General features: G+C 35.1%; 3 protein-coding genes across 5 annotated transcripts; 2 read left to right on the top strand and 1 right to left on the bottom strand.

The window, feature by feature from the left end:
* Positions 1 to 4: 4 nt before the first annotated feature.
* LOC113717119 (mitochondrial outer membrane protein porin of 36 kDa-like) lies at positions 5 to 3,777 on the top strand. The gene is made up of 6 exons (XM_027241778.2): positions 5 to 230; positions 330 to 397; positions 1,585 to 1,695; positions 2,540 to 2,626; positions 2,724 to 2,932; positions 3,201 to 3,777. Exons 1-6 carry the CDS (start codon positions 182 to 184, stop codon positions 3,505 to 3,507), a joined length of 831 nt encoding a protein of 276 aa, XP_027097579.1. The 5' UTR covers positions 5 to 181; the 3' UTR covers positions 3,508 to 3,777.
* A 498-nt stretch (positions 3,778 to 4,275) lies between these two features.
* Positions 4,276 to 7,994, bottom strand: LOC113716961 (hypersensitive-induced response protein 2). Of its 3 annotated transcripts, none has more exons than XM_027241529.2 (6): positions 7,389 to 7,994; positions 6,503 to 6,702; positions 6,014 to 6,134; positions 5,478 to 5,569; positions 5,290 to 5,386; positions 4,276 to 4,923 (listed from the first exon to the last, which is right to left on the bottom strand). In XM_027241529.2, the coding sequence occupies exons 2-6, from the start codon at positions 6,689 to 6,691 to the stop codon at positions 4,562 to 4,564; spliced, it is 861 nt and encodes a 286-aa protein (XP_027097330.1). In that variant the 5' UTR covers positions 6,692 to 6,702; positions 7,389 to 7,994; the 3' UTR covers positions 4,276 to 4,561. The 3 variants fall into 3 exon arrangements, with proteins under 3 accessions (XP_027097330.1, XP_027097331.1, XP_071926674.1); XM_027241530.2 differs by having other exon boundaries at positions 6,503 to 6,705; positions 7,389 to 7,915; XM_072070573.1 differs by lacking the exon at positions 7,389 to 7,994 and adding an exon at positions 7,207 to 7,295.
* A 1,324-nt stretch (positions 7,995 to 9,318) lies between these two features.
* On the top strand, positions 9,319 to 13,097 carry LOC113715722 (2-oxoadipate dioxygenase/decarboxylase, chloroplastic/amyloplastic). The gene is made up of 7 exons (XM_027240012.2): positions 9,319 to 9,681; positions 10,073 to 10,222; positions 10,372 to 10,587; positions 11,280 to 11,401; positions 11,579 to 11,742; positions 12,535 to 12,689; positions 12,773 to 13,097. Exons 1-7 carry the CDS (start codon positions 9,373 to 9,375, stop codon positions 12,869 to 12,871), a joined length of 1,215 nt encoding a protein of 404 aa, XP_027095813.1. The 5' UTR covers positions 9,319 to 9,372; the 3' UTR covers positions 12,872 to 13,097.
* The last annotated feature ends 2,756 nt before the right edge of the window (positions 13,098 to 15,853 follow it).

The raw sequence follows: 15,853 nt of genomic DNA, 5'->3' as shown, positions 1-15,853 counted from the left end.
AATCAGCGTAATAAATTAGGTTAGGAGTTTTAGTGGCATTTTCCAACACAAGTAATTTTCTCTCCATCACATTTTCCCCGTCGAACACCGCATTTCAGCCAAAAACCCAACGCCACTTACCAAGCCCTTCTCTCTCTCTCTCTCTCTCTCTCGCTCTCTTCGTTGAATTTTAGCGGCGGAAATGGTGAAGGGTCCCGGCCTATACTCCGATATCGGCAAAAGAGCCCGAGGTTATCTTTTATTACTTTTTATTATTAGTCCTTTTTTTTTGGTTAAGCTTCGACGATTTTTGTATTGTAATATCCAAGATGTTCCATATTTTCTGTTAGATCTTTTGTACAAGGATTATCAGCGCGACCACAAATTCACCGTTACTACTTATACTGCCAATGGAGTGGTGGGTTTTTTCTCTCTCTCTCTCCCTTTTTTTTTATGTGTTTTTATATTCGTATCTGTGCATTAGTTCAAATGGGTCATGTATGTATGGGCTGATTTTACTGATGAGTGTTGTTTCTAAAAGTGTGATGTGCTTAGTTTCGTGAAATATTGCTGCTGCAAAGAGTGGGTTCTATGATTTACTTATGGACGGGAAATATTTTGGTATTAGCTACTGTTGCAATTATGACAAAGGAGAAGAACAGGGGAGAATTTAGTTATTTTGGCTTTATTTACTGTGGGAAGCTAAGATTAATTGTTAGTTATCTGATACAATTTGGGCGTGCAATTATGAATTCGTTTTTTTTTTCCCTTTTTCCCTCCAAATTAGAGCTTTTGGGAGGTGTTCATTTCTGATTTTCTGGTGTGGATGAAAAGCAATGGATATTGTTATATCCCTGTATTGTTCTTCTTGCAATTTATTCTTAAGGAAATTATTAGACTCTGCTGTTGATAGGCAGTCCTGTTGGGGAGTATAGCAGCCTTTCTATTGGTTTAATGCTTTTGGGCAATCAAAGCACTTATAGAAAATGCTTATCCTCTAGAAGCATCGTTGTGTAGAAAGGTCCAGCTGGGGTTCTTTGGTGTATCGTTTACGAATATCATCTTTTTGGAAAGAAAAACTTCTCTTTGTAGTTTGCACTTGTGCAACTTAACACAACTTAAAAAACCCTTATGCCAGGAAAAAAAATTGTTCTGTGGCTTTTTTATAACTTTCGAAGAAATGTTTCCAACAGTCCAATAAGTTTTTATTGTCCGTTTTCCTGGGGGACCACATAGGATGCAGTTAAAATAGCAACTGCCATCATGACAGTTCATGAACTGAGAGGTTTTGAGGTTCAAATTCTTTTTTTATAATGTCAATGTCTGTCATTATATCAGTTGTTGATATCTGGTAGTTCAATTTAGTTGTTTGTGCTACAAGGATTAATGTGATATTTTGTTCATTGATAAATTATCTGTCATTCGTTTGACAAAAAAAAATAAAAATTATCTGTCCTTCAGTCAATGTCCAGGGCACCAGTGTACTTTTAGTCATAGCTTTTCTTATAATGTTTATCATTTGCTTGCTGCAACTTGAGCTACATTCATGTTTTAGTTTGCTAGACTGCAAATAAATATGTGAATATCTTTGTATATACTTTTCAGGCCATTACATCATCCGGTATAAAGAAGGGTGAATTGTTTTTGGCTGATGTCAACACCCAGTTGAAGAACAAAAACATTACGACTGATGTAAAAGTTGACACCAACTCCAAAGTAAGTTGTTGAAATTGTTTGGCCTGTAGTTATTTTGTCTGAAGGTGGAGATTTCTGTCAGCAATTACCAATAATGATGAATTTAATTTCATTTCTTATTCATATAAATCTTAAGTTTGCACAGTAATCAGATACAAAAGCGATAAGGAGGTTAAGTTTATAAATTGAGCTTTTGCCCAAAAAAAAAAAAAAAATAGGGGCTTGTACATAGAGCTTTCAACCAAACTGGCGGGGCTAGTATAAGCAAGCTTGTTTCCAATATATTGCATTTATAAATGTAATTTTATATGCAAGTGATGGAATTGTAGTTTGAGCTGATATAAGAACGTGTACTGTTGTTTTTGTAGTTGTCTAGTTCAAGATTAGGTTTTAGGGCATTACACGTTTGATGTATCTGTAATATTAGCAGTTTTTGAAACCCATGCTCTTACCAAGGTTTCTTTGGCCCCATTATTGTGGTTTATTTGTCCTTCACAAAATTTTCAGTTGAGGCATGGCATCGGCAGTTTGATCTCGTCTGGGTTTTATTATGTCTTTTGAACATGAAAGAGCTTTATGTCTGTGAAATTTGCATTTTGCCAAGTGGATGCATGCACTCTATGTTTACCATGATATCAGCCTATCAGCATAAATCAAGCAAGCAGTGTCTCACTTAAAAGATATGCATGTAAGAGGAGCCAAAAAGTTGAAAGGAGCTCTAGTCCCTTGGTGATGCTTATTTTGGCCTTAAATATGTAGGAAGGCTTCTCTTACCTGTTCCTTTTTACCTACATAGTTGTCTGAGGTCTTCCATAATGCTTATGACATCATGATGTGTATATTTGGCCAATTTATGGATATGTAGGTTTTTACAACCATCACTGTTGACGAGCCTGCACCTGGTCTGAAGACAATCATCAGCTTTGTTGTCCCAGACCAAAGATCTGGCAAGGTACTGCATCTTTTTACAATTAACTTCCTCCATTTCTCTTGAAAAATGATTACAAGGGCTGACAGTTGAAATGTCAAATTCCTGATTCTGTTATCAGGTGGAACTCCAGTACTTGCACGAATATGCTGGAATTAGTACTGGCATTGGACTTACTGCAAATCCAATCGTCAATTTCTCTGGTGTGGCTGGAAATGACAAGCTTGCTCTAGGTGCTGACCTCTCTTTTGACACTGCCACAGGGAACTTCACTAAGTACAATGCTGGTTTTAGTTTCACCAATTCTGACTTAATTGCTGCGTTGACCTTGTAAGTGCCCTTTTTTTTTTTTGAATTCTAATTGAAGTACCTGCCATGCCAGTTAAGTTGCATGTAACAACTTTAGTCATTGCAAGCTCACTTTTGTGTGTGTGTGTGTGTGTGTGTTTGTTATAAGATTTTCCTGATGATTGTGGTGCATGTTCATTGTTTTTCATCTAGATGCTGGGTTGTAGCTGTACTTTTTGTTTCTCATTTTATTTTTTATTTTTCATTTTTGAAGTTGATTGGTTGATGAGTTCTTTGTTAACCCAAACAGGAATGATAAGGGCGACACTCTCACTGCTTCCTACTACCACAGTGTTAGCCCATTGACTAATACAGCTGTCGGAGCAGAGTTGAGTCACGGTTTCTCTAGCAACGAGAACACACTCACCATTGGAACACAGCATTCATTAGACCCATTGACCACATTGAAGGCTCGTGTGAACAACTATGGCAAGGCAAGTGCTCTTATCCAGCACGAGTGGCGTCCCAAGTCTCTCTTTACAATATCAGGTGAGGTTGACACCCGAGCAATTGAAAAAAGTGCAAAGATCGGGTTGGCTGTTGCTCTCAAGCCGTGAAGCAAATGATTACCATTGGCAGCCGGCTATGTTTGTACGCAGAGAGCAAATAAAGTAGGACAGCAAGAATCTAGTGAAACTTTATTTCCTAGAGTATGGTTAATCATTTTATGTGGTCGAATTAGTGTTCTGTTCTGTTCACAATTTGCCTGGTCGGAACCCGCCTGGGTGGGTACGACTTATTTTGACTGGTATTACATTTTGATGGTGATGGTGAATTGAACTTTCAAGCAAGTATTATATATGGTGCTACAATAGGGTTAACCTTCATATTAATTCTCCAGTCCGGACCCTGATGTGCAACTTGAAATCTCAACTCCAGCAATGGCTCTCCTGATTCTGAAAAGCTTCAATGGCTTCCTTCTGATTGGCAGCATTGTAATTTGGAATGGGTGAATGACTAAATTGCAATCTTTCCATACATATTGTTAACAGATTTTCAACTTGCATTGTTAATATAAGCACTAAGAACATACCAAACTTTTATCCCCACAGAATGCTTTACTTTTGTCATTGTGTTAAATCCTTGAATTTTTTTTTTCTACAAACGTGTTAAACCCTTGAATTTGAACCCGTATTTCTTGTACTTCCTCAGGCCGCAGACGACTAAATTTCTGGTCAAACACCGTGATCTTGATTTCTGACTCTTATCGTTTAGCCACTCGACTAGGCACCAAGCGAGGTCTATCCTCTTTAGTCTTTATTTAGCTTGAAAATTTGAAGCCTAAATGCTTTTTCATTTTTGTTGTTCTGGAAGGAAGATGGAAGTTATAAACAAGCAGATGGCTTCATTCTGATTTACAAGACATTACAAAGACTGTATACTGTATGAGTTTCTGGAGGGGTCACGCTAGAAAAGGGCTGCATTATTTTATATACTATTCGACATATGGGAACACAGAGCCCCGTTCCTTGCATTCTTCTCCATAGTACTTAGACACACGTCTCTGCAGCTATCACAAATAAGTTTATATCTTACACAACCAAACCAAGCTTCGTATCCAGGTTATTACGTGCTAACATGCATTCCCTGCCAAAAGCATTATGCGGACTTTCACACTTCATCAATCCTCCCTTGAAGCAAACCATCTCTGATTTGTGAAGCAATATCTCTCACTGCACCCGGACCATGTGGAATGAAGACAGAAGAAGACTTTGAAGAGGCACCTATCTCTTTCATTGTGTCAAAATACTGAGTAACTAAAACCATGTCCATGACGTCCTTGGAGGATGTTCCAGGCACATTTGAAGCAAAGCCAAGCACGCTGTCCCTCAGTCCATCGACAATGGCTTGACGCTGACGAGCTATGCCAAGTCCAGCCAGATATTTAGCTTCCGCTTCTCCTTCAGCTCGCTTTATCTGCAGTATCTTATCAGCTTCTGCCTTTTCGCTAGCAGCTTCCCTTAGTCTTGAAGCTAGTAGCAGCAACACGAATAGATTCAAGATGTAATGCAGGATAAGTAGAAAAACTAGTTGTAGAGCTCTCAATTAGTCAATTTCTTTAAAATTGTTTAGAAGTCAGGTTGCAGCAGATTTTCTGTTATATTACATACTTCCTAAATAGTTGGGAATGTTGCTATGAAGCGCAACAAGTTAGTCCAAGAGAAGCAACAACCAAAATTAGAAATTCTACTTAAGACCAAGTACAATCATCAGCACATCAAACGTGGAAGACTCTCATCCAGATACTAGTGTCAGTAAAAAATGAGATCATGAGTCTTCACTTTTCCAAACAAGAAATTACAAACTTAGCCCTTTATTACATATAAAGTAACATATACCTGCATTTATCTCGTTCATGGCCCTTTTGACTTGCACATCTGGTTCAATATCCACAATGAGCGTCTGAACTATTTCATAACCATAATGCGACATGGCCTAACCATCAACAAAGAAGAAAGAAAAGGAAACAAGCTGCAAGTTAGATCCTACTTTTGTGTTAACTCTAACTACAATGAATTACACTTGCCTTTTCAAGTTCCTCCTCAACTGCTTTTGCAATTTCATTCTTTTGCTCGAAGACTTTGTCGAGTGACAGCTTTGGTACACTTGCTCTAACAACTGAAACATCAAAAGCATCCCATGAGAATCTCATGTGTGGGGATAGTTAATTCAACCTAATAGTTTAGTTAAAACAATTACGAAGCCTAAGAACCTAATCCTATTCTACATCATCCTGAAATTTTAGCAGATACAAAATGATTTCTATCAAGTTCTTCTTTGAACCCTTCCTCCCTGGAAAAACCATAAATCTATTCAAACAAAAGAGCCATCCGTAAGTTCCAATCAGGTAAGTTGAAACTAAAAAGTTCAGGACATTCAGAATTCTAATCAGACGTACTTGACACAAAGCATCAAAAAAATGAATAATGATCAGAGGAAAAGAAAAACAGATACTCAGAGAAGGAGAGAGCTCTGAATGTTCTAAACTGCAAGAGTGGATGGAGAGCTAAACAAATAGATCTGTAGCTTACAGAATGAAGCTATAAAGTCAATATTATTTACCGTCAAAGACATAAGCCTGAATCTGCTCCTTGGTATTACTGAGCCTGTAGTATGCATCAGATGCCTTTTCAGCTAAGGCTCGATACTGAATTGCGGCAACCACCGTCACAAAAACATTATCCTGTATTAAATAAAAAACTTTTAGAAGAATAGATTTGAAGTATACATATCTCTGTATCTAAAACAATAAACCCCTCCACAGTACAAGTTTTAAAAGGAGCATCTTGTAGCTTAATCACGGTTCTATCCTCTCATAAGCATTCTGGCAAAATATGTATGACCTTTCATATCCTAAACTACATGGAAAACATGTAATCAGCAGAATGAAAAAATAATTAGACTCTTCGATTCTGTCTCATATAATAAGTAGAAATCGAAGAGTTAAATTCCAAACCTCATCACCGTAACAAACTTGATCTGAAAAGATAGAGAAATCGACTGTGATAAACTATTAACACAAAAAAAAAAGGGCCTTTCGTGGAGAGAAACCTTTGTCTTGGTTTCACATTTAATATCAAGATGCTGCACCCGCAATGACAGATAGCCTCCTAGCTGACTTCCAACACACCATGGCACGCAGTGACAACCAGGCTCAAGAACATCATTAAATTTCCCAAAGTTTTCTTTGATTGCCACAGTGGACTGATCCACTTGAATGCAGCCCAAAGCTTGTCCCATTATCGATCTCCCTGCTAGGGAAAATAGAAAAATAATCAACACCTATAACGACAGTTAATGACAATCAAAAAGCAAGCAAAAGGCACGACAAAGACACCCCTTCATCTGGTACTTCAGAGTGTGCCACTAAGTACCTTGGACAAAGAGCAATTTCACAACAAGTGTCTCGAAAAAGGATTCAAGGATAACGCCAATTTTACCAGATAACTCTCACACACTTTGATTTTGGTACAAGTTACAATTGAAACAATGGGAAGACATTTTAATCAATTCCAGGCCACTAAAAGTGCGTCACTTCACATGTAAGAGGATAAGCAGAGAAATGAAATAATATTCAGAGTGCTATTAGTCAGCAGAGAGATCATTATGTACAGGATAAAATACCCAAAAGCTCAAACTATCATACCTAACACATATCTCCACAGTAACCCAGCAGAAACACTACCCACCTCCAACCTCTAGAAAAACAGGAAATGTACCAACACATCAACAATTAACAACGCTAGGAAACTCACGAACAACGAAGACAAAATCGCTTAATGGAAAATTTGCATGTGACAGAGGATCAATCTTGAATCCATTTAAGATCGTCGAAAACACAAGTGAGATACTGGCATCAAAGCGAGATTCCAATTTTCCGAGACAAAAGCACAGCTTGATCAAATCAACCAATTCAAGAGACAAATTCTCTAATTACCTGGAGCTCCAAACTCTGAAGGCAAGCAAGATGGATGTTTCACTGGAAATTAGAAGGAGAATGAAAGAACGATCCTTCCCCTCACAATTTATAGTAGCTTTGGCCGAATTTCCTAGAAATTTCTTGTTCTCATGTCTACCGCTGAGACTTCTAAACACCAAATGATGATGATATCCAGGGAAAATTAGAAGCAATTTCCTCCTCTCTCTTTTTTTTTTTTTTGGGGGGGGGGGGGGTAGGAAAAGGCAATTTCCTTCTTAAAAAGGGGACCAACAAAATTAAATGCAGTCAGCAAGAAGTTGCTGCCATCTGACAAAACTGACCCCGTTTCCCTGTTCTTATCCTGAATATTGAGGTTTCTACCTTTAACGTATTGCAAACGAAAAGGAAAATGAAGAGAGGAGTGGCTTTAAATCGTTTTCGCTTCCCATTCCTTTATCCCATTGCCGAAAAGTCCAAAGATTTATTTCGATTCGAGGAAACTAGCTGCTAAAACTGCAAGGGGTAGCATCATACATTACATGGCTGAGGACGACAAGCCTATGGGCCGTTTTTGATAGCTGGAGGAAAAACACAATAACTATACTACTGATACAAGTAATAGTACTGTTTTATACTGCGTGAGTCAAACAGTCAAAACTGCAATCCGGGACTAATGGTGGTGTGTTATAATGGAACAAAAAAGTGGACAAGTCAAATTGTCAATTTCAAAATCAATTGGTCCGATTGAATATTAAAACCAATATTATGTATTTTTAATATAAGCAACATATCATCATTTGAGAAAATATATTTATATTCAAACATGTCTATTATTAAAATTCAAATTTTCTTTTCTATCAACCCTTAACATCAGACCGGTGTGGAACAGAGCAACAGGATATCTACCGGTGTCCCGCTCCCACCTGCCACGTCATCAGAAGAAATATCTTCTTTTTTTTTTAATTTCTATAATCTAATTTATCTGCAGCGTATTTAAAAAGGAAATTGATCGTGATTTCGAACCTATCCTTTTAATGACTTCGCTTAATTGAGATAATAGAGGTGATTTAACGCTTTAACTAATAATCCTCTCGAAAGTTTTTATAATTTATTTTATTTTATTTTATATGAAGAAAAAAATCTACACAAATTCTATTAGATAAAAAAATATTTTAATAGTTCCTTTGTATTTTTTTAAAAGAGGCGGAGTTCGAATCCGATTCGATGCTCCACGAAGGGATTTAATCCTTATGAGTAGGGGTGTGCAAAATCGAAAAATTCCGATCTACCGACCGAATTCGAATTGAATTCAGAATTTTCGAAATCGGTAAATCGGAAATCGGAATCGAATTCGGATTTTCCGAATTCATATATTTCGAATTTGGTTCGAATTCGGTAATGGAGTTTTTCAAATCGGAATTTCCGATTTCTAATTCACAATTCGAAATCGGAATTCGAATTCCGATTTCGATTTCAAATTCGTTTTTAATATATAAATATATTTTTTTTACATGTAATATATAATTAATACTATATAATATTATATAAAATTTATAAAATTTATAAAATATAATATAATATAATATAAAATTTATATAATATTATATAATATTATAAATTTTATATTATATAATAATATATAAATTTTTCCGAATTCGGTGAAATCGGTGAAATCGGAATTTACCGAATTCCGAATTGAATTCGGTACGAATTCGAATTCGGAATTGATGAATTCGAAATCGAATTCGGTCGAATTACCAGGTACCAAAATTTCAAAAAATTCCGAATTCAAACTTCCGAATTACCGAATTCGAATTCGATGCACACCCCTACTTATGAGCCATATAGTTTGATGGTTCGGAAGAAAAGAACGCATCCATTAACCAAACTGGCATCAGGTTTTCAGTGACCAGAACTAGACTTTGCAAGACGGATCGTACTTCATTTCTTTTTTTTTTTTTTTTTTTTTTTTTTTTAAGAAGAAGATTGTAGTTCATCACCTATGGAAACCTTAATCACATTGATGAGAATTCCTTGTTCCAGTAGGTCCATGTCCACCTTATACTCAGCAATTCCTTGTTCCAGTAGGTCCATGTCAGCTTCGTCAATCAAGCCCCCTTCATTCTTCTCTTCTCTCTCCCGTTATTCCTCTCCTCCTCCTTCCTCATCTTCTTTCATCAGTGATTCTAGGAATTTCATTTCCTCCAAGAACATCTTCCCCAAAGTTTCCATGTCCCACCAGCAAAATCGTCACCTTACTTCAGTCTCTGATTCTGTAACCCCTGATCGCCCTCAAGGCTCTTCCTTCCAGGTGCCCATCTGCTTCTATCTTTCTAAATTTTTATTCTTGATGTGGGTTTTAGTCCTGATGTGCTGAATTATCATAGGGTAACTGCCTTTTGAAACTGAGCAATTATATTAAATATTCAGTCCCCTTTTTTTCTTAATATTTAGTTAATCTTGAATTGAGTTATGATGTCTCAGCTATAAATCAATTGCACCTAATCCATAAAGTTGGTAGAAAAGTTGCTCTGATCAGTTCTCAACTATTCATGCTCATTGTTGTTGTTGTCTAACTTTGAAAAATAAAAACAAAAGTGTTATGGCCTTATGTTTGTGAATGGATTGCTTCTGTTATTATTCTTTGATTAATACTTTGGTTTTAGCGACTTTTATATTGTGGTTTATCTTTTGCATTGCAGGGTGGTGAGTCATTCTTCAGGTGCATATTGGCAAGTATGGAGGCAATTTATCTGAGCAGAAACCCGACTGCTAAATCCATCTTGGAGCTTGTTCATTCTGTTGACAACGAACATATATGCTATGACCATTTTGCATTCAGGACCTTTGGGGTAAGCATGCTTGACCTTTCGTCCTTCTCGTGAATAGTAGAGGTTGTCTTTGTTTATACATTAATTACAAATGTTTGCTAATCTTGTGGAGCTTCAGTATATTGGTGTTCTTTTGGACATGAGTTCATTTTTATTCTTCATCGCAATAGGTAAATGGTCATGGAATTGATTCAATGGCGGGGCTTTTCTTGGACTTTGGTTATGTTCAGCGTGAAGAACTGAGATTTCCAGCTAAAAAGTTGAAAGCTTTCTGGTTCTCTCCTCCCAAGGTTCAAAGTTCTGATGGTGGTGCAGGTGTTAATGGGCCATTACCGAGAATATTTATATCAGAACTCCTGGTGGATGAATTGAGTCCACAGGCTCAGGTTTGTAATAGAGCAGTATTTTGTCGGTTAAAATCCCTGCTGTCCTCTACTTCTTATGTTTCTCTTATTTATTGTCCTGATAAATCAGTGAAGCATAAAGAGGGCTTGATATCTTTGTACTGTAGCATTTGTGCATGGTCATGCCATTTTACTTCATAGTTTCTGCTTTGGCAAGATGTAGTCCAATAGAGCTGCTATCCTTGTCTTGTACTTATTCTTCTTGCTGCTACCAATTCTCTTTACGATCTCACATGAAACAGGCGTAGAAATCAATGACAGAAATGCTTTTGTCGTTTTGCTGTCGTGTAACAATGTTTGCACATTGTTTCACTAAGTTGTTATCACTCTTAGTGTCCTATTGTTCCTTTTATATTTCGACTTTTTGCTTCCTTATTTTCATTCTCCTTAATTTCCCTCCTTCGGCTGTGAGAAGTATGATATTTCTGAAGGGGTGGGCAAGGCTTTGTAGTCTTATTCATTTTCCCGTCTCATGATTCATGTACTTTAGCTCTTCATCAAATAATTTGCACAAAAAACTACTGCAGGAACGCCATTGAAGGAGAAGCACTGCTGTTATTTGCACTGCATGTTTTGAAATTCTGGCTAGATTCTCATTTTCTCATATATAATGATACCCCTTTCCACATACGTAAATGCTTTCTATCCTTAAGCAGGTTGATTCACTCGTGCAGGAAATTATCAGGAGGTATACTGCTCAATCAAACAATGGAAATAAGCATGCATCTCTTGCAAGTTGCTTGGGATCCTTGACGTGGGAGAAACCGTCATACGCTGAATTTCTACAATTGGCTAGGTGCATGATGCCTTGAAGCATAATTTACCATCTAGACTTAATTGTTAATTACTTGGATTGAGAGTAACATATTTAGATAGGATAATTTCTTAATTGTCCAAGAATTCTTGGTTCTCTGAATTTTTATCTAGCTTTACAGGCATTTGCTGATCCTTATTGGCAATTTTTTGCCTCCAGTGAAAGTGAGTATGCTGCTTGGACCCTTGTTAATGGATATGCTCTCAATCATCTTACTGTATCGACTCATAGGCTGAAATCCCATCTGAGAAGTATCAAAAACCTCAATCAATTTATTGAGGAGAATGGTTACAAGTTGAACTCTGAAGGGGGTATTCTTAAGGGTTAGTGGCCTGCTTCATATGTTCTTCAAATTTAGAATTTATAATCCCATGAGTGACAGACAGAAAATTTCGGGCTAGCTGATTTTTTTTCAAGAAAATTTTCTCTCTTTTACTATTCTCTTGCAAAGTGAAATAGACAAGACGAAAAGAGCAAAAAAAATTCTAAATTGCACTTCCATTAATAAAAAACAAAAAAATAGTTATTGTGTTTGATAACTTTTCCAATCTCCTGCCTGCTGTGTAGAGACTTGGTAGTTGGCCTTCAATTGGAGAAAGTAGAAGTTATCTATGCTATTTCTGTTTCAATTTATTTATTTAGGTTCCCTGTAGTTTAAAATGTCCAAAGACTTATGAATGGAGCTTTTGCATTAAAAAGATACTAATGATGGTTCCTCTCTTAACCAAGATTTATATTATTTTGTCTTGTCAAACCTTTTCCTGAAGGCAAATAATCACTCTTTTCCTTCTGGATACGTTTCAACATTTGTGAGCTGGATTTTTGTGAATCTAATGAAACAGCATTACACTTGAAAACTTTTTTTTTTTTTTTGTTTTGGGAAGAGAGAGAGAGAGAGAGGGGGGGGGGCATGATTGTGAACTTTGTGCAAGGTGAGAAATACATATGAATGATCCCTCATGCTGTGAAGTACTATAAAATAGTTGACCGTATATATCAGTTGGCTTGGTTCGTTATTCATGATAAATTGCTTTCTTGTCTATTCAATGGTTTCCACATCAACATGTTGGAAATATGAGTTGATAACTTATATTGCATATCTATTTCATTTTCAGTGAGCCCTGATGGTCTTCTCTTGCAAAGCTCAACAGTCGCAGATTCAGTTGCTTTCCATTTTGCAGATGGCATAGAGAGTTCAGTCCCCTGTTCATACATTGAGTTTGCTGAACGTCTCATACTGCATCAATACAAGAATTTACCCGAAAAAGAGGTTTGCAACCTTTAGTTGAAAATTTGTATGCTTAAATTTTGTTTATTGCTTATGCGAAAAAAGTGGTTCCTTAATCTGTACAGGTCAAAGAGTTTCACAGACGAGATGGATTTGAGGTTGGCAATGCTGACAAGATATTTGAGAGCACGTCCAGTGATCAGCTAACCAGGAGGTCAGCATAAAGCAACTATACACTAGCATTGAAGCTCTTGTGGCTTTTCTTTTTTAAAAGGCGAAGCTCTTGAAGCTTAGGTGTTGGGTACTCAATACTTGGCCAAAGATCTTGTGAAAGTTGTAGATTGCACCTTTCTTTTTGTAAGTATCGAACAAAATGACACATGCTACTGTAAAGCTATTCTTGCATTTGCTGGAATTAAAGAGCTCTAACACAATCCGAAACTTTTACTATGGCTTATCTGATTTACATTAATTCTGTTGTAGCTCCTTCGTTCATGCTGAGTTAAGCCGCAGATTGCATTATTGTTAAAGCATCATCCCCTGGTTTTCCTTTCCAAACGAGTAATTGTCCTTGAGTTTTTCAGATCATATAGATGAAACAAAAATTTGCAATGGGGGGTTGCTGTAATTTTGCCATGATAAATGATTAGAGGGATTAAAAGATGCTAAATGTCATGATTGCCATCTGTATAGTATTATTTTTTCCCCTAATACAATTTTTTTTTTTTTTTTTTTTTGGGTGGGGGTGGGAAAGGGATTTAGCATTAGACCATTGATATTTCAATTTGGGGGAGGCATTACTCAAAGTGCCTAACCTTTGTTTATCTAAACGATAGTATTACGGTAATCCTTTTATCGTGCAAAAGGATATTATTTCTTCTTTTACTTCGCTTCTTTCTTTGATTTGGGACATGTGATATTGATTTTAGTCGACAAGATAAATTTAGTAGAAGAAAATGACAAGGCCAAAAGTAGTAGTAGTATTATTCCCGTCTTTCTTGTGGGAAATTGCTGCTCCAATCACGCACGTCATGTAGGCATGCTTATCCAAAATCATAGGTCCTTCAAATTATTCCTCATAGGTCCTTCAAATTAAAAAAAAAAAAAAGAGAAGAAAAAAAGGGTTCACATCTAAGATAATTACCTCCAATGCCCAATTATTGAGGTGATGTTTGGTAAAAGGGTTTCAGAATGGGGAATTGGAATAAATCTCATGATTTATGTTTAGTTCATTATTATCGGAATTGAAATTTTGAAATGATAGCTAAAAATTTAGCATTCCACTATTCCTTTAGTAAGTTGGTGGGTTTTGTCCAAAATCCAAGTGTGATTTCAAAATCTTATAATTACATAATATTTAGTATAATTAATATTTATATTATATATATATTTATATTATAATTATACATATATATAATATATTATAATGATATATTTTATTATAATATTAGTATATTATATAAATATATATTATAATTATTTAGTTAAATATAATTATATTTATATAATATATATTATAAATTTATTAATATTATATAATAATATATTTATAATATATTTGTATATTTATAAATGTATATTATATGTGAATATAATTATAATTAATACATGTATATAATATTAATAAGTTATATTTATATAATTATAATTATTATTTTAAATATAATAATATATAATAATAACTATATTTAATATGTAATATATATTATATTTATATAAAATATCAGTATAATTAATATTTGTATATATTATATAATTATATATTTATATTATAACATTTGTATATTTATATTTATATTTAATTTTATATATAATATTTAATTTAATTAGTTACAAACTTATAATAATAATATTATTAATCATATGTATTATATAATGTATATTAATTTATGTAATAAATTGATATTATCAATTATACTAATAATTATACATGTTTACTAATAGAAATTATTAATTAGTTATACTAAATTTACTAATACTTTTATACTAATATATTTAATTAGTGAAAATTTCTTATATCCCATTTACAAAGAGCCAATGACTATCATTTACGATGTGATTTATAATATATTTATTATATTCCATTTCGAAAGAGCTGACGAACCAAACATTAACTATAGTAATGATACACATTCCAGGTACTTGAACCAAACAGATGTATTGGAATGAATGACCTCATTTTAAATATAGGATATCCGATTCCGAATTCGAATCCGACTTCGATGTGCAGACCAAACGCCACCTGAGTGTTATTATTCATAACCACAAATGCAAAATTCCTAGTGTTTTTTCTTTTTAAACTTTTGAATATTTTTTCTAGAGAATTTTCTCCAAATAATGACCAAGAAGCCATGGATGGAGCTGCCTCCACTCCATTCTTGGCAGTCGAAGAATAGTGAAGGACATGAACCCTGAAAGAAAGAAAGAAAGAGAAAAAGACAAATAACTGCCCTTCTTCTAAGAAAGCAATGATGGGTATAAGACAATATCTTAAATTAAAAGTCCAAAGGGTCGGAGATAAAAGTTTGACCCTTTTAAGGTACGTAAAGGCTTAAGATACGTGGTCGGCTAAAAGCGTCGCTGTCCATAGTCTAAAGTGCGTATTATGATGGCCACTTTCTGGCCGCAAAGCGCGCAGACATCGTCATCTGGACGCCTGACCGCATCACACGAGAACTTTATCACTTCCTCCCCTTGTTTATGCTTAATACTACTACTATTGTGTAGAAACAACCCTTGGATTTTTTGCCAATTCCCTTGTTGCCTCTATGACTCATTTCTTTTGAAGGATTTGCCCCTCATAACACATACTCAATTTTTAGCCTTTTTTGATAGGTCTACCATATACTCATAAAAGCAAAATAGTTGTATTTGAAGGCGTGAGAATTAGTTGATTTTTTATTTTGATAATATGGTCTTCTTAATATAGCGAGTCCTTTAGCATTAGACAATAATATAAAAGCATTTGAAATGTTATATTTTACTAAAATTCATCACGTTCTCGTTATTTTTTGTTTATTATAATTTTTTTATTGTAATATTGACGTTTTACTAAATTCATCGTGTTTTTATTATTCTTTGTTTGCTAGAATCTAGTTTTCGTCTAATGTATTTTGCACTTTTTTTAAAAGCGTATCCAAGTTTGGTTTTTTTTTATTTATAAATTCTATACTACTGTCTTTATTGTTGTGAGAATGAAAGAATGT

The sequence above is a fragment of the Coffea arabica genome, chromosome 11c (genome assembly GCF_036785885.1).
Source record: "Coffea arabica cultivar ET-39 chromosome 11c, Coffea Arabica ET-39 HiFi, whole genome shotgun sequence".
Taxonomy (NCBI): domain Eukaryota; kingdom Viridiplantae; phylum Streptophyta; class Magnoliopsida; order Gentianales; family Rubiaceae; genus Coffea; species Coffea arabica.
Note: the sequence above shows the minus strand (reverse complement) of the source record. Positions and strands in the feature narration are given on the sequence as shown.